The sequence below is a fragment of the Pseudopipra pipra genome, chromosome 1 (genome assembly GCF_036250125.1).
Source record: "Pseudopipra pipra isolate bDixPip1 chromosome 1, bDixPip1.hap1, whole genome shotgun sequence".
Classification (NCBI taxonomy): domain Eukaryota; kingdom Metazoa; phylum Chordata; class Aves; order Passeriformes; family Pipridae; genus Pseudopipra; species Pseudopipra pipra.
The window spans coordinates 91,259,619-91,286,112 of record NC_087549.1 but is presented as its reverse complement, the minus strand read 5'-3'; the positions used below and the strand labels follow the sequence as shown (position 1 = coordinate 91,286,112).

Below are 26,494 nucleotides of genomic sequence, written 5' to 3'. Positions count from 1 at the left end.
AAAAAACATTTTGCCCAATGCATAAAGAAGTTGCTCCAGAATATTGCCTCTTTCACAGTGGATATACCAGGTGGGAGAAATTTTTTGATTCATGTTCCTAGGTTGAAAGCTAACAAAAAAAAATCAGCAAGAGATTTGTTTCAGCCCAGCTTGAATTCTGGTGTGGAAGTTCAGCAGACCAGTCTTTCAGCGCTTGAGTCTGGCATTTGGACAGGATTTGTCTTCATCTATTTTTGATGATTGGGTCAAAGGGCTCCTAAAGTAGCAGCTGTCAAATAAGGTTTTACAAAAGACTTTGAAAATCCCCAGTTAGTGTCCTTATTCAGTCTGGGGCTGGGTTAGCAGAATACCTGCTCTACTGCAATGCAGTACAGAAAGCTTGCTGCACTTACTCCTTTTAAGTTTTTTTGGTTTATTTGGTTAATTCTCAATGGGCCAATTAGAGACAGTCTTTATTTGCTGGCATCTAAAGGTTTTTCTTCTAAGTAGGCTGACCTTGCCTGGTTCTTTATGCGCCATGGCAATTTTCCCTTATCTAGTCAACAGCTTGAATGTCTGTCTTGTTTGCATCCTTTTGGATTTCTTTTTTGTGTTTGCCAGCATCGTATAGTCCTTGCTGTGACATACTCTGTCATGAGCTCTTTGTGTTGAACAAGTTTCCCAAAATGTAAGGATGCACATCTTAATTCTTTTAACTTACTGGAACACTTGTGTGAAATACTTTAAAGTTGCATCATCAAAGTCTGAATGGTTAAAATTGTTGTGAAAGTCAACTGCTGTCACTTGTGAAGGTAGTTCTGAAAGGAAAAAGACAGATGTAGAACAATTTGTCCACCATCCAAGTGGTTTTGCTTTGTAGAGTATTAGATGTTTTCAATTGTGCTACGCAAAACGGAGAAAAATTTTAAAGCAGTGCAGTACAACCAACAGTCACACCACACACACACACCTCACAAAGGGTGGTCCTCAAGCTTCAGAAAATAAGGGGGTTGTAAGTTGAGATGATTTTTTTTTCTTTTTTTTCATAAAATAAGGTTAGGCAGCTAAATTTTCTTCTGTAACCCACAGTAGCGTAAGTACTTTCTTACCAATTTTAATGAAAATGTGGCTCTAAGTAATTAAAGGTGGATTATACATTTTGCCTGACAGAAAGACTTAGCTTTGTCCAAAACCTTAGATTTACCAGTTATGTGATGTTGGTAAATTTCCTGCTGTTGTCCTGAAACTTTGACTTTTTCAGTATTTTCCCAAAGGAGACTTGTTTGCCCGGGGTGCCAGCCACATGTTCCTCCTTCTTCCGCTGTGCTTTTGCTCTTTGATGGCTGCTTTTACATGGTTTATCTGTGTGCGTTTTTGTTTTGTGTGCGTTTGGTCTTATAGAAAATAAAGGCAGAATACTAAGAATTACCAGAGATTTTATTTTTTTACCCCTCTCTTTTTCTGTTTTTCTGCCTTTCCTTCCCTGGTGAACCCTTGCACTTGTCACGTGTTCCTTATCTCTCTTTCTTCGTCCTTTGCCATCTTTCCAAATCCTGTACTTCAAAAGGGTTGTGGGGAAAGGAAATGTAGTTCAATGGGGCCCTCTCTTGGCCTAATATGGTAATTTAACTCTGCAAAACTTATCAGCACAGAACTATTTTTATGAATGAATTTGAGATTGATTGCATAACTTTAATTTCTTTGGGACCAAAACTGTTGTTAGTGTTGCTAAAGTTGCTCTTATCACTGTGAGTTTTATCTAGCAGATTGTTTGTTGGTTTTATTTTTTTGTGTATGCTTTTGGAGGCTGGATCCTAGGTGCAGTGCAGAGGTGTGTACGTAGACCAGTTTAAACCCAACAAACCAATTGCTGCAAGACTATGTGCTGGTCCCCTTTTGTCTTTTAAAAGACAACAAAATTTAAAATCCATGTTTTACTACAAGGCAAGTGTTCAGTAAAGCAGAGAAAAGAGTGGTCTGAAGACAAATATATGTCATCAAAACTGAGAACACAGCTGAAAAGCAAAAATAAGATTATTCATATCCCTAATTTCACCTTTAGCTCAAGACTTTGAGTCATGTGAGCCTAATGTCAATCACTTTATTACTACAAGGTGACACAGCTAGTGGGTGAAGGAAAGGCTGTGGATGATGTCTACCTGAACTTCAGTAAAGCCATTGACACCATCTCCCACAGCATACCAGGAATGTGTAGAAGGTAATAACTGACCAACCAGAATTTCATATTGGTCAATGTGAAATCCTAAATCCACCTGTTGCTTCAATGGTGGGCTATGGCCATGTTGTTTTTTCCACTTTTTTTTTTTTCCAACTGGAAGACATTTGTTGTAGCCGGTTCCACTTTGAAGTGTTTTCTGTTCTGGTCTATACAGTATGACTGTATCTTAAGCATTATGTTTTCCTCTCTGAAAAAAAAAATCGTCAAAAATGCCTCTGGGCATTTGGTGAGGGAGGAGGGAGAAGCGTTTGACAACCATCGTGTTGTGTCTGCTGTAGAAAGATTATAGTTCTGAGGAAGTTTCCAGCAGTGTTACATCCTTGTGGGGTCTCCTTGATTAGCAACCAGAAAGAAATAAGTGCATTCCATATGGTACTCTCAAAACCAAGTGTTCTCTATTTCAAGACCTGTTCATCATTGATAACTTCACCAAGTTTGAATAAAAACTCAAAATATTGAGCTTACCTTATCCTTCTCTAGGATTGGAGGTTAGATAGCTGAAGCTTATGTACGTGTTCAGTTCAAGATTTGGCCTTGAGAGATCTAAGCGTTTGTTCTGTGGAGATATTCTAACCACTAAACAGTTGCTGTTTTTTTGTTGAATTCAGTTTGTATCTTGGCAGTTTTAGTTCTTGCCTAAAGCTTATGATGCTGATGGCATGTTTTCCTTTGAGTAGGAGAAGCTGTGAGAATTTTGCCTTTCTCCATGAACACTTGTTTTGTTCTCAGCCCCTGTGTCACCACCCCTTGCTGAAGGGGTGCCCTGGGTGGCCCTTCAGACTTCTTCAGGAAAGATCATAGGCAGGCTGGAGTGACAAGGTGCCTCCACACAGTCTGACTGGTCACTCTTGGGGTGTGGTCTTGAATGTACCTGACAGCACAGTAATATAGCTATAGCCTCCTGAAACCTTCTGAAAACCTCCTGTAGAGGAGGCTCCGCAACATCCATTGACAGCTTCTTCCTGTGTTTTCCTTTTCTGCTAATGAACAAGCTTTTCTAGTTGTGTCTCAGATCATTGTTGTAGACAATTAAAGGGCTTTTTTGACCTCTCACTTCTCTCACTGAACATGGAAAGAGCATTTACTGTCTCTTTTCAGAGGGGCTCCTTATGCATCAGAAGACTGTTACAGAGTTGTCCCATAGTGATCTCTTCCAGAGTAATTAAGCCCAGCTCCCTTGGCTTTTCAGCAACAATCTTGTTTTCCAAATACCCGAGCACTTTGTGCTCTTACAGATTTGCTCCTCTGTCTGAATTTTTCTCACGATGTGAGTCCAATTCTGGGTCCAGCTCTACTGAAGGAAGCCTGTGCTTCCATCCCTGTCTCAAAGTCATTTGCATGCTTTGTTCTACCATTGCATTTTGCAGCTCACTGTGGTCTCCAAATGTTATTCTTACCCTACATGTCGTTCCTAAAAAGAGTACTTCCTCTTATTGTAGAAATGTTCTGAAATAAGTTCTTCAAGATTGCCTTTGATTTTGATCTTGTCTCCAGAGTGATTACAGCCCCTTCCAGGTGTGTTTCACTGTCAAATTTTACAATACTGGAAATACTTGATAGAACCAAGGCTAGAACAAGTCCCTGCAGAATGACATATGAAATGCTCTCCCACTATAGGAGTGAACTATAACAACAAAAGCTTCTCTTAAGAATGACTTTAATCCCTTGTGAAGCTACTTTAGAGTAATTATGTCTAGGATGAATCTCAGGAGTTTGTTTGATGGAATGTCCCATGGGACAGTGACTGGAGTCCTGCTGAAGCAGAGGTGTGTCTTTACCTGCTCAGGCAGGTGTCTGTCAGAAGATGATTATATCTGCTTGATGTGCTATTTTGGCAAAACTATGGGTGGGTCTGGGTTTGGTTTTTTGTTGTTGTGTGCTAGTCATTTTGTTTTGAGTTTAACATTATTTTGTTATCATTTGTGTGTTTACAAATTAGCTGTTTGATGATTTGTTCTTGAATTATTTTAGGATTTGAAGTTAGGGAGACTCTCTGTTTGCCACCAACTTATTTCCAATTGTTTTGTGGTGCTTGATCTCTTCCATTGTTTGTTGTCTTCTGTTTTTAAAGTATTTTTAATTTTGTTTTCTGTTTTGTTTTATATCTCTTGCTAAGTAAAGTTTCTTTAGCTCTGTGGCCTTTTTGATTTTAATGCATGCTTTTACTGTTCCTATATAATTGCCCTTAGTAACGTAATTGTGTTTCCACTTTTTACTGTGATTATTTTCTGATTTTCCAGTCGTTAGAGAACTTGTGAACTACCATAATGGCCTGTGCTTTGTTTGGTTTGGATTTTTTTGCAGGTGGATTTTTCTTTTGTTTTGTTTTTTGTGTGGATTCTTTTTAACTCTGTTGTCCTTTCTTTACTGTTGTCACATCTTAGAAATAAAAACTCATTTCATGATCACTGTCACCCAGATTACCTTCCCCTTCTAGTTCTCAATCAATTCTTCTCTATTAGTCAAGATGAAATCTGTAATCAATGTTCCTGGCTGTTTATAAAGCCAGAGGTGTTCAACGCTTGTTGTGATTGCTGCAGGCAAGAGGCAGTCTTGCAGTCTCTCAGCAGCTCTCTACCCATGAGTGTTCTGCAGCATGAAAAAGTACTGTGAAAGTTAAACCCAGGCTTCCATTTCAAATACAGTGTACTGCCTAAATTTCAAGGGAGATGGGTAAATGCCTTTCTGTTTGCAAGTGTTTGCTTTCCAGATGATATCTCATATGTCTTTGAAAAACTCAAGGTAAAAATGTGTGTCATCAGTTAACTGGATTTTCCTTAAGTGTTTCTACCTCACAAGCACCAGAAGGACAAGAATATGGATGGTTTTTAAAAGGGCATTACTCCTGCTGCAGCTTCTGGAACACAGAGGATAAAATACACACAGTAAATACACATACACAGAGACGTCTGTCTGTGTGTGCAGAATCTCCAGGTTCCAGTTCCTCTTTCATGAGTCACATAGCACAATACTTTGTCTCTATTTGATCCCTATTTTATAGCATCCCTACTTTTTGTAAGTGACTACAGTTCTTGTGTTTATTTGAGAGAAGCTGCCATGCTTACTGATTTGGCAAGGATTTTGAAATCCTGCAGGAGAAAGTATTATAACTGCAGGAATGGTGTTACTCACCTGAGTGCTGATGAGTGGTGATTGTTTTCTATGCTTTCACTTTGAGCAGTTTTGTCAGTTGTTCCTGATTTTTGGTTGTGTTTTTCTGCGCCAACAGTTGTTTAAGGAGGTGAGAAGACAATGTTTAAAGTTGTTTAAATGCCAAAATTTGTTTGAGGTTTGAACTTGAACTTTGTTGTCTTAGTAGTGGGGTTTAGCTTTGGCAGTGTTGAGCTGTCTCAATTCCCTTCGTAGTTGAGGGTTGCTTTCGGTGCTTAACACATCTTATAGTTAAAATATAAATTTTAGTTTCATAACTGGGCTTAACTGTCTAACAGAAAACAGTGGAGTCCAGCAATTTTAAGTTGCATTGACACAATATGATCTAATAGAATGTGTATCATCAAAATTGCCCAGATATCAAACTTAAAAATAAAAAAAATTCATTGGACTGCTGTATACATTTTCATTTCAAATTATCAACTTCAGCAATGACATGCCTGTCAAGATTTAATATGTATGACAGACTGGATCCTTCATGGCCATCCTGATCTGTTGGATGCAGTAATGTGTTCCATATCTCTTTTTATATGTATGCATGTATAGACAGGAGGTTGGTTTGAATCTCAGTGTGTGTTTTTTGCAAAATGTGCGCATTCCAGTTAGAGTAGAGTATACAGTGGCTGCTTTGTCTGCTAAGAAGCAATGAAATGTGTGTGCACTTAAAGGAAGTTGGGTGGGAGAGAGAGAGAGAGGGTGTCTGAGGGCCGGAAAAGGAGATAATGACGGTGTTAGTTTGTAGATCATGCTGACTGTGTTTTGTGATATGATAACAGGCATTCTGGTAGGCAAGAAAGAGAGCAGTGCAAGCTAGGGACCTCACCCTTATTACTGCCAAAGGCTTTTTTGTTAATTTAAAAAAAAGGATTCTATTTTATTTAGTTATTATAAATGCCTAGTGCCCTGTCTTGCCTGCATGAAAACCATTATATGAAGATTGTACAAAAAGGCCAGGAGTCAGGACTGCAGAATATGGCTGTCCAGCGAGTGGGACACTGGGGTTGAGTGGAAACATTATTAATTTACTTTTCTGCTTTCTGTTTCCTTCCTTCTGCTCCTCCTGCAACACTTCTGGAATTGCAGGTTTCTAAAGTCAACGGGGTCACTCGAATGTCATCTCCGAGTGCAAATGCAGCCAGTGCCAAAAAGATGAGAGAAGTCAGACCTTCACCGTCCAAAACTGTGAAGTACACTGCAACAGTGACAAAGGGAACTGTCACATACACCAAAGCCAAGAAAGAACTGGTCAAGGAAACCAAACTAAATCACCACAAACCCAGTTCACCTGTCAACCACACAATCTCAGGGAAAATAGAAAGTAGCAATGCAAAAACCCGCAAACAGGTGCTATCCCTTGGAGCATCCAAGTCTAACAATACCGCTGTTAATGGTGTAAAAGTCAATGGCAAGTTGAACCAAAAGACATGCACTAAGGAGGTGGGGAGACAGTTAAGGGAGGGGCTGCGCAATTCAAAGAGGAGGCTGGAAGAGACGAATCACATAGACAAGATACAGTCGCCCACCAAGAGAATGAAAGGGGCCGTCAACTTGGCAGAAGCTGCCAGCAAAAAGGCAGCAGTAGAAAAGCCTTTGCTGAATGGACACCTTAAAAAGGAAGTGCCAGAGAAGAGTTTGGAAAGAAATAGGCCGAAAAGAGCCACTGCTGGAAAGAGTACGCCAGGGAAACAAGCACATGGCAAAACTGAAAATGCCTCCTGTGAAAATCGTTCTACCTCTCAAGCGGAGTCCTTGCACAAGCCACAAGACTCAATGGGAAAGCACGAAAAGGGTAGTAGTAAGTCTGGGTGGGGGATGCTGGGGGAGATTCCCATCCTTAGGCCCTCCACCAAGGAATTTCATGACCCACTGATATACATTGAGTCAGTCCGAGCTCAGGTAGAGAAGTATGGGATGTGCAGGGTGATTCCTCCTCCAGACTGGAGACCTGAGTGCAAGCTAAATGATGAAATGCGGTTTGTGACACAGATTCAGCACATACACAAGCTAGGCAGGCGCTGGGGACCCAACGTGCAGCGGCTGGCCTGTATCAAGAAGCACCTCAAATCTCAGGGCATTACCATGGATGAACTCCCACTCATAGGTAAGGGCTTGTGGTTTCCTTGGCCTTTTGCCGCTGCTTGTTAATGTCCGTATGCAGCTTTATGCTCTGTTTGCCTTTATGCTTAACCAAACCTCTGTTCAATTAACACTGCAGAGCTCTAGATCTCTCTCTTTATCCATTGGTCAGGCACGATGCAGGTAGGTTGTCGGAGAGCTTTCCAGGGAGACTTTATATTGCCATTTTCCTCCTGTCTAACCTGGGGAAAAAAAAATGCTGTGTGGTATTTTGTTCTCCAGATTTCAGGATCTTTCCTTTCCCTGCTGTTTATTTTTATAGGTAGTACAACTGTGGATATTGATAGCTTTGTTTTAAACATTGCCTCAGAATATTTTTTGGACCTTTCCAAACATGTTTTCCAAACAGGTTGCAATGCTGCCAAGCTCTAATACATTTTTTCTCCCCCTCCTCCTTTAAAAGCATTTAACCAAAGGGGAAAGAAAATATCTCAGAACTGACTTCTGTTTGGGTACTCAGACACTTAAAATCACAAATTTGCAGTGACCTGCTGACATTTAACAACCATTAAGTGTCAAGAATAGGCAGTAAAATGTAGTTGATTGCAAAATGGAGGTTTCATTATTTCTCCCAGCAGGTGTCTGCCAGGGCTAATGCCTGAGTGAGAATCACTTATTTAACAGAATTCTTGGTTTATGGTCTGCTGTCAGATATGACACGTGACAAAAATGTGACAATAGTTTGTAAAAACATGACAACAGCAGCATACAAATGAACTATTGAATGAGCTACCTCCATCTCTACTGCCTTTGCAGCCATGACATAGTAAGAAACTTGTGTTTTCAATTTTTGTTAGCTCTTCCCTTTGTTTTTGAAGTGTTTTGAGTCAGAGCTCACAGGACCTGCATGTTGCAATTTGAGGCTAGAGTTTTGCCTTTGAGGCATTATCTGATCAGAGGCAGCTATCAACACTAGTTGAGTTAAAGAACACACTTTTCTGTTTAAACTATTCACAACACTTCCTCCCCCTGCCCCGGTTTTCAAACTTTATTTTATATCACATATGGTAAGTGAGTGAAAATGCATGAAAGCACACAAAGAGATTGCATACCTTATGGGAACCAAGGCAAGGAACAACAGAGAAATAACAGAATTTAAGAGGGAGGAACAACAGTTAGCACTTTGTTGCAATAGCCGTGCAAAAACATTCACAGAAATCTGAAAATTAAAATCACTCAAGCAGCAATAAGTGAACATTTTATATGCCTAATGTATGCAGTAGTTGTATGCTAATAGCAAAGAATAATGAATTAAATTTACATTGGCAAGAGAGAGAAGAAAATGTGCAAGATAGCTCGATTAACGCTCCTGGAACAATGTTAACTTTTTAATGAAATACCTTAACTTGGCATTAACATGGCATTACTGTTAATTATTTGTATTATTTAAGCACCTAAGAACCTAATGAATAGGCAAGGATTCTATTCTGCTGGGTGCCATATAACCACAGCAAACAGTGGTCTCTTATAAAATTTTCATTCTATGTATCCTTTCTGTAGTTAATTTTCTACCTATCCTGTGTTTAAAATCAAAAGCAAAATGGAGAAAAGAAGCTGGAGATCATCAGTTTACAGAGGAAAAAATGTGTTGGTTCCAGCAGGAAACGTATAAAATAATCTGTGGTGATAAATGCACTCTTACTTAAGTAGACACGCATGCATATCCATTCTTGTAGGGCCAAATCGCATTTCCCTTGAAGTAAGTGGGAGTTTTGCCAACGGCTTGTGTAGCGCCAGCATTTGGTATTAAATGCATACCTGAAGATCTAAGATTTTTAAAATGAGCTTGCTCACTAAAAATAGTCCTAACTTAGGTAAATTAAGGTAATTAAAAACAAAATAATGTCAGACACTATTTCTGCATAACATATGCCAGATCTCCTATTTAAGCCATTTTGCTATAGGTGCAAATGAAGTTAGACCTCCTTTTTTGTTGTTGTTAGGATTTTTTTCCCTTGTTTTTTTTCCCCCCTTCAGTCTTTCAAGGAAAGTTTAAGCAGCATGCTTAGGTCAGTCCTGGAAAACATCAGTGTGAGATATAAATGCTTCCAAAAGTTATGACTATGTGAAATGGAATTATAATTGAGACCATTTTGTAAACCTTAGCTGTAGGCTCTGGTTGAATAATGTGCTACTCGAGCTCTAATATTGCAGAGTGATTATGAGTGATCGTTCCATGATGCAGGAGAAAATCGAATTTCTTAAATAGGTCATAAACAGTGTTGAAACTAGGACCTTAAGATGGGTGTGTGCTGTTTGTCCCACTGGAGAGTGCATATAATGTTAAATCTGGACCACACTTCTTTCCGAGTTAGGAATATGTTATTCAACTTTATGTATGTTGCCGAATCTTTTGGGATGGAAAGCTCTCTTGAATTATGCCTTCATCTTATTTGTGACCTGCACATATAAAACACTAGACCAAAAAAGTAGAAGCCTGTAATAGAGGACAGCTTGAAAGTTATGCTTATGTTATGTTATGTTTGGAAGATTAAAGAGGAGACAAAGAAAGCTTTTCAAACCCATTTTGTTTTGGGTTTTTTTCCACAATGGTGTTTACCTTTTCTCAGCTTCAAGACTTAAACCTCTTTAGCACCACCCCCAAATTTACTGAATAGGATAAATCTGCTGCCTCATGGCCCTGCCTCCACCGTTATATGCCACTCAAAGCCTTATCTTTGGTTTTGGCTGCAGCCAAAATCCTTTCCTCCCTCTTCACACCTTTGCCTAGTGCTGTGTGGGCAGCATTAATGCGAGCAGCCTTTGGTGTGGTCTGCCTGGATATCAAACATTGCCATCCCAAAGCACTGCACGCAGATTTCCACTGCTGAGCCTCCTTTCCCACTGGATTGGCACAAGTGGTGGGAGAGGGGAAAGCAGAGGGTAGAAGGAAAACTGGAATCAGCAATGAAGCATCTGCGGTGCAGCTCAAGGTAGTTTGAAAAAAGTAGTGCTGCTTGCACTAGCAAGATGATATGACTGGCCCTGAAGATGCTGTAGCTGTGCATCCATCAGTAAATATTTACCATAATGCTGCTTCTTGCCCTTCTCTGTTGTGCGGTAGCATTTCTGAGTGCTCTGAAAAGGCTATGGCATAATGGTTTTTTATTTTTCTGGAAGAAAAAGACAAAGGAGAGACAATGTGGCAGCAGAGATGTTGATGTGAATTTTGTATTAATTCTCTTTTTTCCTTGCTGTATTGTAGGTGGTCCGTTTCTTCACTCTTTCCACTGATGATTTATTTCTGTGCTTTGAGAGTATTTATGATGTTTCTTTTATTGTTCTTTGTCCATTTGGCTGCTTTTTATGCTGCAGTTTGTATAATCCTCCATTTTTATTTTTTGACTGGAGTGTGAAATGTGCTAGTCATCTTAAAACATACAAAACCAGAATGGACTATAAAATATGGATGGCCTCAGACTGGAAGAATAATGTGTCTGGAACTTTTTTAAGCAGTTGCAGGCTCCAACCCCAAACAACCTGCTGCCTCCCTTGGGTTTTTATAAGAATTTTTCTACCCATACTGAAATTAATGATGTTACTGTACTCCTTTTAAATAATAATTTTATTCGAGGTGTTATGCAAACATTAGATAATTGATGTTCTGCTTCCAGAAAGGGTAGGCACTGTCTTTTTTGATGGCCAGTACCCAGCTTGACACTTGTTTTGTTTCTTCCTGGTATATACCAGATGTGGGACTGGTGGTGGGTGATGGCATGGTGGGCGTGTGGGCTTTTAAAGAGCTAGGCAACTCTCATCTCCCCCGCTGCTGGGTAATGACCAGGGGAAAGATGCAAGTCAGGAAATAGCTTGGGTTTCTCTGAGAAGAGAAGAAAAGGGAAGGAAAATCAAGGAGAAATGCAAATTTAATCATAGGCAAGGCTGTTGCAAATAGCAAAATATGGCCTGCCAGATGAATTAATTTAGCACAACAGGAGCATATGCCTGGCTTTAGCAGGATAGGGACAATTCTGCTCCGGTGCCTAGGTGACTGGAGCTGTATGGGGGGTGTGTCCCACGTGTGCCCAGCCTGGTAGCACACATGAAGCGAGCTGCCTACAGCTTTTCTAATCTACTCCTGTGTTTCCCTTTCCCTTCCTCTGCTGCCTGGCACATGTGGACCCCAGGAGGCTGCGAGCTCGACCTGGCCTGCTTTGTCCAGCTGATCAATGAGATGGGGGGGATGCAGCAAGTGACTGACCTCAAGAAATGGAACAAGCTGGCAGACATGCTGCGCATCCCCAAAACTGCACAGGACAGGCTGGCCAAGCTGCAAGAAGCCTACTGCCAGTACTTGCTCTCCTATGACTCCCTCTCCCCTGAGGAGCACAAGAAACTGGAGAAGGAGGTCTTGCTGGAAAAGGAAATCCTGGAGAAGAGGAAAGGACCTTTGGAGGGACATTCGGAGAATGCCTACAAGTTCCATTCCTTGCCCCGGTTTGAGCCCAAAAACGGACTCATCAATGGCGTGGTTCACAAAAATGGCTTCCGCAACAAGTTAAAAGAGGTCGACGTCCCACTGAAGACGGGCAGGCGGCGGCTCTTCGCTCAGGAAAAGGAGACCACGAAGGAGGACGAGGAGGACGAGGAGGGAGTTCTTAGCGACTTACACAAGTGTATATACAAGGTAATGGGGCAGGCTCTGCCTGTTTCGTTTTGTAGAACCGATGGTGCTGTCATCTGGGTGCAAACCTGCTGGCTCAGAGGAGCTAATGGGTTGCAGTGCCACCTCAAAGGCAGTAGTTATCACGGTTATCATGACCAGGTGGTTTGGTGGCTTTATCCTGATCTGCCTGGCTCTTCCAGGATGTCTGGGAAAGCTCAGAGGCATTATTGTCATAACAAGATACACTGGGCTCTGCCCCCCTTCATCTCCTTGTAAGAGGTTCCCTGAATATCTCTGCCCAAATACCCTTCCAAACACAGATTTTATTTTCATTTTCTAGTGACATTTAAAATAACGTTCTGCTTTCTCATTCCTGCTTCTTGCAAATCTCTTGTTGAGTGAAGTAGTGCTCCACATCAAACCTAACATCACTAGAAATACTACTACATTTAGAAAGGGCAAATTGAAATACAGACAATATTTTCATCCACAGTGCCAGATTTTACTCAGCACTAACAGTCACATGGACACTTAGTCCTCCACATATCAAGTACATCCATTTACAAAGGAATGCTGACTCCTTCACTGTATTTTATTTGGCAGTCTGCTACTCTGGAGCAGGACTTGGCACTGCAACTCACAGTGCAATTTTGAGTTAAGTTGAATTGTGTAGCTGTGCTCTCAGAGAAATATAGCATTGAGTGTCTGTGCCCAGTAAAGGAATACACTGTTCTTCCCCTTCCAATCTTGCTTCCATCACCAGGAAATGAAGCCAGATAGCCCAAAATGACTTATTGTTAAGCTATTTAGGGACTGCATGAGCTCATGACTTGAGCTTTAGGAGCTTGCTTTGGATTTCTTTTGCAGCCTGTTACGATTTGTCAGCACAAAAATTATTTTACTTGGGGACTCTGGTCTCAATCTCACCTTTAAAAAGCAATCTCTTTGCCATGCTGCCCTTGGAGAGAAGCTTATCTAATGACAGCAGCTTTTGTGAATAATGAAGTGGCATTTCTGTGCTTAATATCCTGTGCTTAATGACAGTTAAATGAAAAATATGATACAACTTACCCTGACCGCTGTATGAACAACCTCAAACTTCCTTTGTTTCCAGTGCAAGTCCCATTTTAAAGTTTAGAAGATACAAAGTCAATCAAAAAGCAAGATAGGGATTTCTGAGAAGCATCCTGATCAGACTTAGAACATAAAAAAAAGCAAGCGAGCAAAATGCAGCTGGTATAAGCAGCCTGAGTCTGCTGAGCACCAGGCGTTTATCCCAAAAGGCTGAGAGCTCCCAGAATTGCTGCTGCCACCCAAAAAGCACGGGCAGTACTGATAGCAGCAAACTCTGTATAAGTCTGACAATACCCGATAGAAATACTTTTGTTCTGAGTATAGAAGCTGTTAGAGAAGACCATCGCTGTGCCTGTGGGCCAGCGCTCTCCCCACCCACCAAAGCAGCTGCCGCACGCTCAGAGAACACCTTGAGTTGTCCACTGTGGTACCAGCAGCTTCCCAGACACTGAGACTTGCCTGTTTTGATCCTATCCCACATTCATCTGCAGTGCAGAGGCTGGGGACTGCTGTCACAGGTGATGGACTGGGGAGAAAACAGGAGGAAGCAGGTGGGTTTCTGGAGAGAACCCTGCTGTGAAGCACCCTGTGGGACCCTGGTCAGCCTCAGTGCAGAGACAGGAATGTATTTTCATTTTAACAGCACTCAGGGGAAAGCACTGTGGAAGGATTGGTTATGTCACTTAAAACAAGCCTCAAGACGTAGAAATTATGCAGCAGTCTTGATGTACCAGAGCAACCCACAAGACGTAAAATTACTATAGTTCACTACTAGGCTTTTTAGTAAGACTGAGGAAAGGTGGTGCTGGCACCAGATGTAAGCAGAGGATGTTTCATGGCATTTAATGAAACAAGCCTTTTAATCCTGCATCTGTGAGGGGGAGAGTGTTCTTTACCTATTAACATCTTTCTGAGAAAATTTGAAATTTGATTAACAGACCATGCCCTCATGTTACAGTTTCCAGAGATGATGGGATTGTAATGGTTCCTTTCTAAAGCACATAATTCTATTTAAAAGTGAAAACCACACACAAAACCAAAAAAGAAATCCCATGCCTTTGATAAATACCTAGGCCAATAGTTTGAGGGCTGGAGCAGAACGTCACAATCATATGGCTGTAGTCCAGTTTAGGCCATAAAGTCTATGCTTCAGACTATGAAGAGATTTCACACAGTGATTTCTGCACTCAACACGTGCTTGAGCTGTTTTTAGAAAGAGACATCCAGTCTTCCAGGAGCAGTTACCACCATATCACATGTCAAGGTTAGAGTAAATCTCTGTGTTTGGCTGACTTTCTGCCAGGGCCTCCAAATTATTTTCAGTGTCTCTCCTTTCCAGGCTGTAAGACCTGCTGTGCTTTTAAGTGTGTGCTGCAGGCTGCTGCACTTGCTTGCTTTACTCCTGAATATATGGCTTTTCTACCTGACTAATAAAATGCCGTAATTTCTAAGTGTGTGAAGTAAGCCAACATCAAAGAAGGATATGATGCAAGATTTTCACTCTTCTCTTCTTTCCCCAATTTTAGCTCTGAAAATATTTAAAAAATCTGTACTGGAGCTGACTGAAAGCAGCATTTGTTTCCATACAGAGCAATATTAAGGCTTATTAGCAGACCCGTTAGAGGGACACACAGAAGAAATCACCAGCACAAGTTTTGCAACCCCTCACATGAAACTGTCCTGGAAGTCCTATGCTGAGGTCTCTTCAGCAGGGACTCAGCATTTTCAGACTCCACTTAATAGGAGTCATTCCTTTCCACCTGTGACTGTTGTAAAATCTCTGGTTTCTGCTCATATTTATGCTTGCTTTAATGTCTTTAACATTCATAGCATTACAGTGTCCTTCTCTGTGCCTCCAGGCTCCAGGCTTGGTGGTGGTGATGCTCTCCCTGGGTTGACTCTCACATCCTCTGCAACAGACATGAGAAGAATCAGGAGGGGAAACAGGAGTTTCTTCCTCTGTCTTATTGTCACAGCAACAGAGACTCTGCTCTGTAACTTGAAGCTTCCAGGACAGTTGTTGAACTGCTGATTTATCTTTCAGGGTGTTGGAAAGGGTATTTTCAGCAATTCATTTCCTGTTCTGGTTAAAATGCCAGATTGCTGCATTTTAAATTATTTTCTGAATTGGTATTAGAAAATTTTACAAGATCCCTCAGATTAAAAAAAAAACCCAAGCAACATAAACAGACAACAAAACCCCCTCAACCATTTAATTTATGTTACAGTTTTTAGGAGACTAAAAAGATATCAAATTCTTGATAGGGAAGAAATCGATATATGCGATTTTAAACATTTGAAGTGTTTAGTTTTTCCACTTTCTTTTTTCTTGCTTGCTGTATATCTAAAAAAATGAACATGGTTAGTCTTGGAAGATCAGTCTTTTTTTTTGTTTGTTTTTCTGTATAAGATGAGAGAAGGGCAAGTTAATGAAATGAGGAAGCTGCTGCAGAGCGTGTATTGGTTTGCGAGTGGTGAAGTCTGTGTCCATGTGTGATGACTTGGTGCGGGCCCTGCATTTTACAAGCAGTTTTGTTGTAAAAGGCTGCCTCAATAAACGATTCATGAGGGCATTAAAAGAAGAAGGAAATTGCTTATTGGATCACAGAGAATCCAGCTCTGAAGTTTATGGGAATCAGAGTGCCCCAGGCCCTGGGCATTTCACAGACTTTTTTGTTAAACCTAATTATGCTGCATTCAATTAAAAAAATGACAATGTTACAACCATATGAGTATGGCAGAGTGATAGACTTGGCCCCTGGGGGAAAAGCTGCTTGTATAGTTCTTTCTAGTTTACTCTTGGATATAGTTATTAAATAAATTAAACACAAGAAAAGAATGAGGTGGTTTGGCAGATCTGTTTCATAATTGAAAACCTAGAAAGGTAATAGTCCGAGTAATAAAGTGTTCATTTATGCAGAGTTTTTAAGTCTGTGGTTGCTCAGATGGGCAGCCGGTGGGTACAATGGGAGTTAGAGGAAGGAGCAGTAGATCTGGCGAGGAGCAAATATATATTCTACTCCACATTTGCAGAGCAATTCTGGTCTCTGCCTGCAGCAATGCCCTCAAATAAGTATGGCCACAGCACTTGTTGTGGTCCTTGCCACCTCTCATGGCTTCCCAGGGTGTTTCTTCTGCCATGGGGCAGAGAAGACAATAGAGTTATTACTGTCTGAGCACACCAGTATGTCTGGGCTGAAAGGAGCAAGTGGCTTCTGGTGCTCTTGCCTTCAAAGCTGTCAGACAATGCTTCCCAGAGAGTCTGGTGTTGTAGGTATGCATGAAAGCAGGTGTCTGGAAACTTTGGTACAGCTCAAGCAGAAAACCGAATCGGATCCTCTTCTCATAGAGCAGCAGTGCCAACAAAGAGTGCACTCATTCAACAATTTTACTGTGTTTTCCTTTTCTCAGCTTTGTAATAACAGGTCCTGGTTCCTTGCATTGGAACTGCTTTTATTGAATTAAGCATAACTAGTTTTTTCAAGCAGATGATTACAATCATCTTGGAAAACTACTTTTTGTGACCACTTTCCACTAGATACAATACTAGTTTAATGGTGAACATTTCTGTGAATTTTTTAAGTCTTTTTTAACTGTTTCTCTATATAAAGTGTGTAGCCACATGGTCCTTGGATCGCATATTTAATTTGATTGTAAAGTGCAGGTTGGCTGCCTACTGGGTGTTTTGCAACCTGTCATAGGAAGCTGGGCTGTGTCCATCTTCTGTATTATCGAATACTGAGCGTTGTGCTGGACAAAGCAGTGTTCCTTCTGGGAACATTCAGTTGGCCTCTTGGGTGATTGGTTTGATGAGTTGATGTCATTAAATTTCTCTATCTTCTGATGTATTTTCCCTCAGATACAAAATGAGCTTTAGACCTACACCTCTTCTGGAGACATTGTCCTTTTTCCCTTTGTTGTCACCTGGGATTGAGCCTGTAAGGAAAAGAATGAGGACGGGGGAATGGAGACTTTTGTTATTTTCACTTTTAATTTTATTTTTCCACAGGGTAGGTCTGTTTCTTTAACAACCTTCTACCGAACAGCAAGAAACATCATGAACATGTGCTTCACGAAGGAGCCTACAGTAGCTGAAGTAGAGGTGAGGCCAACTCAAGGGGTGGTAAAAGTTTTTATTTCAGGACATTGAGTATGGGGACTCAGTATAGTTGACCTTCAAGCATTACCATAATCAGTGTAAGGCTGTCTAGTTTGGGAGAAAAAGAAGTGGTTAGATAGACATGGTGCTGATTCCTCCTTTTTAATTTTTTGAACATTTTTAATAAAGGTGTTGATGAACTGAGGAAGAGAAAGAATTCTTAATCTGACATGTACTGAAGCACAGGAGCCAAGAGGATATAAATTCTGTCTTCCCAATTCATCGTTACTTTTAATAATTTGTATTCTTATTTTTAAGCAGTGTTTTATGTTGAATTACATTGAGGTCACGAAAGCCCTGTAAATTTCTGGGGCTTATATTTTAATGAGAGATATCTTGTTCAGTGAATTAAAAATGCATTACTGCTTTGTCTTACCACAGCAAGAATACTGGCGGATAGTGGAACAGAAAGATTGCCATGTAGCAGTGCATTGTGGAAAAGTAGATACCAACACCCATGGGAGTGGTTTTCCCGTGGGAAAGTCTGAACCATTTTCAAGGTACGATCACCAAATCCATCTGTTTTGTCCACTTATTCCAGTTGCCCTGCTGTGCTGAGCGGAAGTGGGGGCACGAGGCCAGCAGGGCAGCTCGGCACTGGGGGTGTTGGCACTGGGAATGTGCACTGACACATGTCTGCCTCTGTATCACCCCTCAAACAGGCATGGGTGGAACCTCACAGTCCTTCCTAATAATACAGGATCCATCCTGCGACATCTTGGTGCTGTGCCTGGTAAGCAAGTTTATTTCTTATGTTTTCAGCTGGTGGAACTGTCCTCTGAATGTGGTGATTTAGTCACCAAAGGCTTCTCCCTCTTTCTGGCCCCTCTCTTCACCAGCTGGTTGAGTAGACATCCGGTTGTATGTAGCAGGTGGTATGTAAAGGAATGAAGGCAGGCATGCAGATAAAGAATTGATGAATAGTTGAGACCGCATTCCTGGGAGGAACCTGTTGTACTTGCAGTATCCCTTGTTGCCAGTGTATCAGTGTTCTTCTTTTGTGTCAGGGCGATGAAGGACAGAGCCATGCAACTTCCTGGCTTGCAAAATGCAGTCTGTAGCACTGGGCAAAGCAGCACACACATTTTCTAAATGAATTGTCATGAGTGCTCCAGCTGCATATACACCATTGTAATTTACTGGTAGAAACATTAGCTGAGAGTATAATAGAATCTCTTGTGCAGGTGTTGAACCTGAATAAACCACTTGGGAAACAGGATGCCTGTTTAAAAGTTATATGGATGCTTGACAACATGAAGCAACCTCCTCTGATCAATGGCATTGAGCTTGAATTATGGGTATTTGTAAATTCTCAAAAAAATAAAAATTTTATACAGCTGTTAGAAAACAAGTATGTTCAAGGGCACTGTAATTGGTCAGTAGATATTTTCTTAGTGGAAAATGCTGAGTTTGTTAAATTATTCCCTCTGATAGGAACACTTAAAACTTCAAGGGTCAGCTCACAGGTAGAATAAGATTTTCAACTTATATGCCCCCTCAAACTGTCTTTTAGTTACAAACTGCAGTTACTCAAAACTCATTTTTCAATCTCTCTGTTTTAGGAGTGACAATTCCTTGGCTAAATATTGGCATGGTCTTTTCTACCTCATGCTGGTCTCGAGACCAAAATCACCTTCCATACATTGACTACTTACACACTGGTGCTGATTGCATTTGGTAGGTATTCCTGTGTTTTGTTTTCTTCATATTGATTGCAGTCACTCTCTGTAGGCTTGTATTAACAGGAGTTTGTGTAGTATCTTTTGCATGAGTGAATCTCACCTAGAAGGTCGAGTTTTAAGGGGAAAATGTGGTATAAACTTAATGAGATGAAACATCCCTTCCTGAATTCAGTGCATGTGTAGTACTGCAGATCATGATGATTTAGTTTGCAATGAAGGATGATGGAGGCATGATGAAGAAAGCAGGTGCTGCTGTCATGTCATGCGCCTTTCAGCCAGGCTTCTTTGATATTGGTATTATTACCCAAGAGCATCATCAGTGAAAACAATGAATCTTAAGTTATGTGACTGTGTTTCTTAATTAGACAAAATGCAATAAACAGAGAAGAAAAGTTATTTCAGTGGTGCCTCCTTGCAAAGGTGAGGAGCTGGTTCCATTTTAGCAGTTCCAGTGGTTCCCCTCTGGAACTTGGAACTCTGGGAGCCTTTGACTCCTCATGTGGTGTGACAGAAGGAGGTCTGCAGGGTCCCCTTTGCATCCAGAAGTCCCCATGGTGGCAGTGGCATCACTGTTAACTGCTATTTATTCACCTGCTAAGTGTGATCTCCCACGTTTCTCAGATGCTGCTGATGTGCTGATCCAGCTGTCACTGGGAAAGCACATGGCCCAGAAAAAAGGATTTGAAATCTGGAGAAAACTATTAAGGCAGGAATCTCTTCTCTCTAAATATTTTAAGTTGAATAAATGTTCTGTATGCGATCATATGAAAAGGTAAAGGTAAATGCTGGATTATGCTGCAGACTTGGGATCTTGTTGCTTTCTGTCATAGGCATTTCATGGCTCCTCTCCCTCTTCTGCGAATCATTAATCTGTAATCTTTTATAATAATATACTATCAGGACAAATTGCTGAACAAGCTATGTTGTCCTGAACCTTAGGTGAGTCTGTTTCTCTCCGTAACATTAATCTAGTATTAAATGACAGTAAATTCCAAACAGAAGGCATTCAAGAATCCCCTAATTGAGTTCTGAGGCCACGCTGATTCATACTGTGTGTGTCAAAACGTGCCTTTTGGGATTGAACAGACCTGAATGCAGACAGTCCAAATTTTAGGGAAGGCTACTTTTTCTGGTTTTCCAAGCCAGGAGAAATAGAAGTAAAGAAGCCATTTGCTTTCTCTTGATGGACTTATTTATACACAAGTACATACTTTAAGGTGTGTTTATGATGATTGCCTTGATGAAACAGGGATAGTAAGCACAAATAACTCATAAGAAGGAAGAGAAACTCTTTTGTCTGTAAAGGCTATTCTTCAGCAAGGCTGCCAGATTGAAGTGTCAGGCTAATATTCATTAGCTCATTACAACTTTTAACAGTCCAGTAAAGTACCAAGCTTTATTGAGGAAAAGATTAATTTAATAACTCTAGATCTGGCATAATATTGGAGTACCCTGACAGCATTGCTTTCAATGGCTGCTTCAGGGATAACAAAGCAGGCCACTGGACACCAAAGCTCTCCTCTGACTTGCAAAGTCCACCCACCATCCAGGAATCTTACCTTCTGAGGACAGATCCCTGTGGTACTAAAGCCTGTGGTACTTCATTTACCTTCAGATTGCTCACCTCACTCTAATCTCTCAGCTTTTACCTCCTGGAGAGTAAACAGGGTAGAACTCAGGGCAGAGGTCAGTGACCTAAGCTTTTTATTCTGGAGGGATCCTCAGTGCCCATTAAAAGAGAGAAGAAAATCTTGTTCTGCCCAAGACATTCCGAAGTCTATACCGGTGGCTCACTTCCCATTTTTATAGGTACATCAAGAATTGTAAATGAGTGAAATTGCAGCATAGACCAGTTGCAAAGGATCTTCGTTCCTCTCAGTCCTGCCCTAGTACTCAGCTAGTTCCATGCACTTGTGTACTGCCCCTCCTCTTCACACATCCTTTCCATGCCTTTTTCTTGCCCCGTATTATGAGGGACTGTATGCTTGAATCTTTTGTCTATTCCAACCATGTTTTCTGACTCTAAAAGAAAGGACTGCGTTCTGCCACATTCTGGGTTCAAATTTAAAATATTTTCATCACTGTTTCAGATCTGTTATTGTAGTGTAACTAGAGTAATACACTACATGTGTGGAGGTGTTCTAAAGCTGTAGTGTTAGCAACACAGGTACTGCATAGTACTTGATACGTGGCATGCATTTAAAATTGCTGTTGGAACTTGATCCTTATTAAGATGAAATTCTTCCACTTCGCCTCTCTCTAACCCTAGAATTTCTTAGCAAGGTCCTGATCATTTTCAAAATATATATAAGGAGTCAATCTGTGTACAGCTGGGCAACCAGCTCATTTGAGCTCTTACTGTAGTTACAATTAACTGTAGGAGTAGATAATGTCATGTCTTCTGGCTCTTGGCTTGAAAATCAACAAGGACAAATCAAAGTCATCATCAGTACAGTGAACAGTAACAAGAAGTTCAAATCATAGGAAGTATAGCCTCCTACACACTCATCAATCAGGATAATTCTGTATGGCACACATGGAGTTAATGTTAGTGCATGTTATAAGCAAATATCCTAACAAGGTCTGTAAGGCCAGCAGAACACTTTATGAAGTTGCTGGAGAGACCAGATGAATGGCAAGAAAACTGCACACTTTCCTCCAAATCTTTCCACCTTTATTCTCTTGTTTCAAGTTTGGAAAAATGGCTCTGTGTGTGTATCTGGTATGGGGGAAATGGACTCCAGGTTGAGGTCTCATTCCTTAAAGTGAACTCATAAGTCATGATAAAGCTGGAGATGCCTTTTACTTGCCTGAGCATAACAAACCCAAATAAAATAATGTCACAGATAAAGCATAGCATGGCAGCAACTCAAGGCAGGTTTGAGAATCCCAGGATTTGCACTGTTTCCCACCAAGCTGTGCTACGCAGTTCACAGTCATCAAGTACCAACTACCAGATCTTGGGAACGGGTATCTTCAGGATGGACATAAACCATTACCACTCTGACAGGCTGCAGGCAAGAGCAGTGACTAATCGTCACCATATTGCCTCCCTGCAGCCAGAAAAATAGCAGTTCTCTGGATGTGATGAAGCCAAGACCCGCGACTCCTATGTTATTTCTTGTCACTTCTGCTTAGGGAGCACTGCTGGCAGTGAGCAGAGAGAGGACAGCTGCTTCCTTGGCTTCTGAAGGAGAGGAGGATGTGCAACTTGGCATATACCCAGCAGAGTTTTAAATCTCTCTTGCTGCTTTGGCTGCTCTTAGTCAGGTCTTTTGTTGCAAGGGAGAGGAGGGATGTGAGATTTGTTTAGTAGGCAAGGCAAGAAGGTCTTAGGCAACTTTGTGTCCTAAGAGTAGAAAGGATTTGCGGTTTCTTGACTGTTACAAACAGAAAACGTTATTAAATGTGAAGATCTTTTTGGTTGATGCACAGGTAATAAATACAACCATTTATTGTAAAGATAGCAGAACATATATTGGTGCTCATGAGATGCAAAATTCTGCCTGTAATTACCTGGTTTGGTGCTGTCAAGATGAACATCGGTTTCTTGTTGGTTTCTCTCTGCTGATTCTACAGAGCACTGAGTTTTCACATTTCTGTTTTGGGGATTTTGTGTCCTTTGATACCTAGTGAACACCATCAGACTGAGTCTAAATAAACAGCTTTCCTTCAGTCCTCAGTGTTTTACCAAAAAGAACTGTGTGGGAAAGCCTCTGTTTAATTTCTTTTTTTTAATCAATGTCCTGGTCTGAATTGCCTGTTACTGTGTAGCTGTGGACCATTATTTACTCCACAGTAAATCTTTCTCTTTTCCTCTGACAAAACAACAGGTATTGCATTCCTGCTGCGGAGGAGAACAAACTTGATGATGTGGTACATACCCTGCTGCAAGCCAATGGCACTCCAGGGCTGGAAATGCTTGAAAGTAATGTAATGGTAAGTTAACACTGGGAGAGGTGTTCCCACTTAAGAACCCAAGGCTAATCATGAAGCTGGTTGGTTGGGGATTTATTTTGTTTTTTTATTACACTACGGTGATGCAGAGGGTGTTGTTAAAATTTGGCTACTTCCTATTTGCAATGTTTAACAACATGGCATTTTTCTAACAAGGCTCATATAAAAATAAATGTGATAGTGGAAAATGTCCATTTTTAATACTATCCATAATGTATTTAACCTCACAAAGGGAGTGGTTTTTAATCAATTAATCTTCTGTGATTGACATTTTATGATGCCAGCATGGTTAGGAGAAGCCTAATACTTCAAGTATTTTTGGCTCCTTTCTTTATTTTGTGGATAATGATTTCCATTTAGTGTATTTAAGTATAAATTTGGGAGCCCATAAGAAAAAAAACCCCTCCCTCAGCTATCTGTGTTAACATCTAACAGAAGTGTTGTAGCAAGGTGGATTCAGTGCCAAGTTGGAAAAGACCTAGATGGAAAACTGAATGGCCTGCATTACTTTCTGTAGTAGTAGACAGTGTTTTTTTGAGGCTTTGTGTTCGAGATCGTTTGGCAAGTATAAGTTTAAAATGTTAGTTCCAGAAGAGCCACTTTGGTATTTGCAGAAGGGATGAGAGAAAGTGAACAGAGCAGTTTGCTCCACAAGCAGTAGCGTGTGGCAGTACCCAGAAAGGAAGGGGATCTAACTACAAAATAAAGTTCTGATTGATTGTTTTTCTTTCTTTTGGTTTTTTTTTTAATGTCTTTCTAGATCTCCCCGGAAATCTTGTGTAAAGAGGGGATCAGGGTGCACCGTACTGTACAGCAGAGCGGGCAGTTTGTTGTCTGTTTTCCTGGATCCTTTGTGTCCAAAGTATGTTGTGGCTATAGTGTTTCCGAATCGGTGCACTTTGCTACCACCCAGTGGACAAGTATGGGCTTTAAAACAGCCAAGGTAAGTTGAGCAAAGGAGTTAAAATGGATTCACGGCCCTGCCATCTAAAAGGACAGCAAAGCAGACATTCCAGGATCGATAGCATTGTGAGACTAGTACAACTACGTCTATTTTTCTGGACTATTAAATAAATAAAAAAATAAGAAAAAAAAATTCTGCAAGGCATAAGACGATCCAATGTTTTCAAAAAAGTGAGTTGTTATCTGACAGCTACAGACTTCTGTATGTGTGAAAAAATTCAGAAGATTGTTATGCCTGCAGACCAGTTTGCAAGCAAGCTTTTCAAAAATCCCTTCAGAGCTAATGATGATACACTGCAATATGCTTACTAATTTTTTTTACGTGATGTTTTCTAGAACCTTTAGAATCTCAGGTGCAAATATCTGAATAACTGTGCTTGTTAGCTCCTATGATAGGCAGAGTCAGTTAATACTCACAGCTTTATTGCTTGTTTTTCTCTGCCCCTTCATTCAGGAAAAGCTGTTGATCAGGGCAATTTCAATTTTAATCGACTTGAAAATCCTTAGGTTCACTGACCAGCCCATCCAATACTAGATGTAAATAAATAACCTTCCCATTCCCTTTTCACATAACTAATGGAGGCAAGATGCCTGCAGAAACAGGTGAATTGTCCAGTCATCCTGATTCTGACAACATTTCTGTGTTCTTGGACAAAGAATATATGTCACTAATTGGGTTCCCAACCTACTCAAATACACTATGGGTTACAGATACTATTTTGGTAGTGTTTTATAGCTAAGTCACTAGTTAATGATCATTTACAGCTGCAGACCAAGTGGTTACTAAGTAATTAAAGGTGATATGTCCACAGTTAGGTTTGGTTCTTTAGGGTTAATGGAATTCTTCCAGCCTGGTTATACTAATTGTATATTAACTTAGTTTGAAATAAAAGGTTATTTTATTACATATTTATTTTGTTGGGGTAAGGTGGGAATTGTGTATATATATAAAGTAAGGCATAAGAATCCTGAGCTAACCTTTTCTGTCTGAACATACACAATTATATTAACTCCATATGCTGTATTTATTGCTCTACTGAACACTTGTTTGATATCGTGGAAATGCTACTCCTGTAAGAGACAGAAATCACTATGCAGCAATTAAAAAGCTCTTGGTGCCTCAAATTTTGAAGAACAGTTTCATTTGATTAATTTTTAAGAGCTTTGCACTGGGTAAATATAAGCTGACTGAAAATCCAGCAGATTCCAATCTATGATAGATAACCTGCCTTGGAAATTGAAGTCACAGCTCTCACAAACTTTACAAGAACCACAGATAACATGTTTATGTCAAAAAGCCTCTGGAAACACCTAGTGCATTGTTCTTTTTCTTCTCTTCATTCCCCCCCCCCCTTTTCTCCTTCTCTCCTCAAGCTGTCTTATGTTCTTAACTCCCTTAAATTTTGAAAATTATTCTATGGTTCCTTCACTTTGACAAGGCACTTTGCCATCTTCAAAGGCTGGCCGGGATTGTGCTTTTCAGAGGTGGTGAGATGTTCTGTGTGATGAGCAAGATTCCCCTTTTGGACTGTTAAATGAACTCTCGATAAACAACCGTACCTTCCCACCTGTCTGTTCTCCACAGCAATACTGACAGTTTTTAGCCCTTTGATACATTAACTTTGTTTTCATTCTGTGATACTGCGACCTGATTTTTTTATAGTGACTCTCTTTATATTACTAAATGATGTTGTTTCATTTCTGTATTAAATAACTGCTCAACCTCCTTTAATACACAGAAAAATGAAATTCTGCATCTGAAATTGCATTGATTTCAGTTTACAAGGAGTTGGGGATAATGGCTGGAATAAAAGAATTTGTATAAAACCTATGTAAAGGGACAGTCAGGTTCACCTAGACCACACATGGAATCAGATTGGTGGCTTTTAAAAAACACCCTAACAGCTCTTGAAATTTTAAACTAAGGATGAGAAGAAAGTTTAGAGTTGTGGTGGAAGAACATGTGTTTGGAGTGGCAATAAAGCATTGGGTAAAGTCAGTAAAACTCATTTAGGAAATAGAAATTTAGGAATACAGAATACTGAATGAAATTAATGCACTCTGGGCTAGAGGTTTGGAAATGAGAAGGAATGTCTGGTTTTGAAGGAGGGCCTTTGGTGGTATAGGGCCTACCAGAAATTTGGTGGAAAGAGACTCAGCTGGTAATATAATACAAGAGGAAGAAGTACATAGGAAAGATGGAGTTAGTCTTCTGGTTGGAGCAGAATTGCTGCACACAGAAGAGAGCTTACGGTCCAATAAGCCAGGTTTAACTCTGTCACCAGTGACAGAATCCCTATGTGCTGATCTTCTTGCCCTAAATAGGAAAAGCATGGCATTAGTACTGTATTCCTGACTGTCTAGCCAAGATGCTGGCAGGGGCTGTACATGTGTTTCCTTCCACCCCTGGTTTTATTTTGGGTGAGGAATGTGCCTTTAAAACGCCACACAATTACCACTCCTTGGTTCCTGTCACAGAGCTGTCCTAGCCTGAGCCCACTGGGTTGCTTTCAGATGAAACCAAAGGG

The 26,494-nt window shown here is 40.6% G+C and overlaps 1 protein-coding gene across 2 annotated transcripts in view; it reads left to right on the top strand.

Annotated features, from left to right (window-relative positions):
* The window catches only part of JARID2 (jumonji and AT-rich interaction domain containing 2), a 216,039-nt gene that overhangs the window by 179,480 nt on the left and 10,065 nt on the right, over positions 1-26,494 (top strand). For both annotated transcript variants that reach the window (XM_064665218.1, XM_064665209.1), the window contains exons 7-14: positions 6,473-7,490; positions 11,653-12,152; positions 17,215-17,307; positions 17,746-17,864; positions 18,027-18,097; positions 18,927-19,041; positions 22,880-22,985; positions 23,764-23,946. In XM_064665218.1, the coding sequence (XP_064521288.1) occupies positions 6,473-7,490; positions 11,653-12,152; positions 17,215-17,307; positions 17,746-17,864; positions 18,027-18,097; positions 18,927-19,041; positions 22,880-22,985; positions 23,764-23,946 (2,205 nt within the window). The remainder of the gene's footprint in view (positions 1-6,472; positions 7,491-11,652; positions 12,153-17,214; positions 17,308-17,745; positions 17,865-18,026; positions 18,098-18,926; positions 19,042-22,879; positions 22,986-23,763; positions 23,947-26,494) is intronic.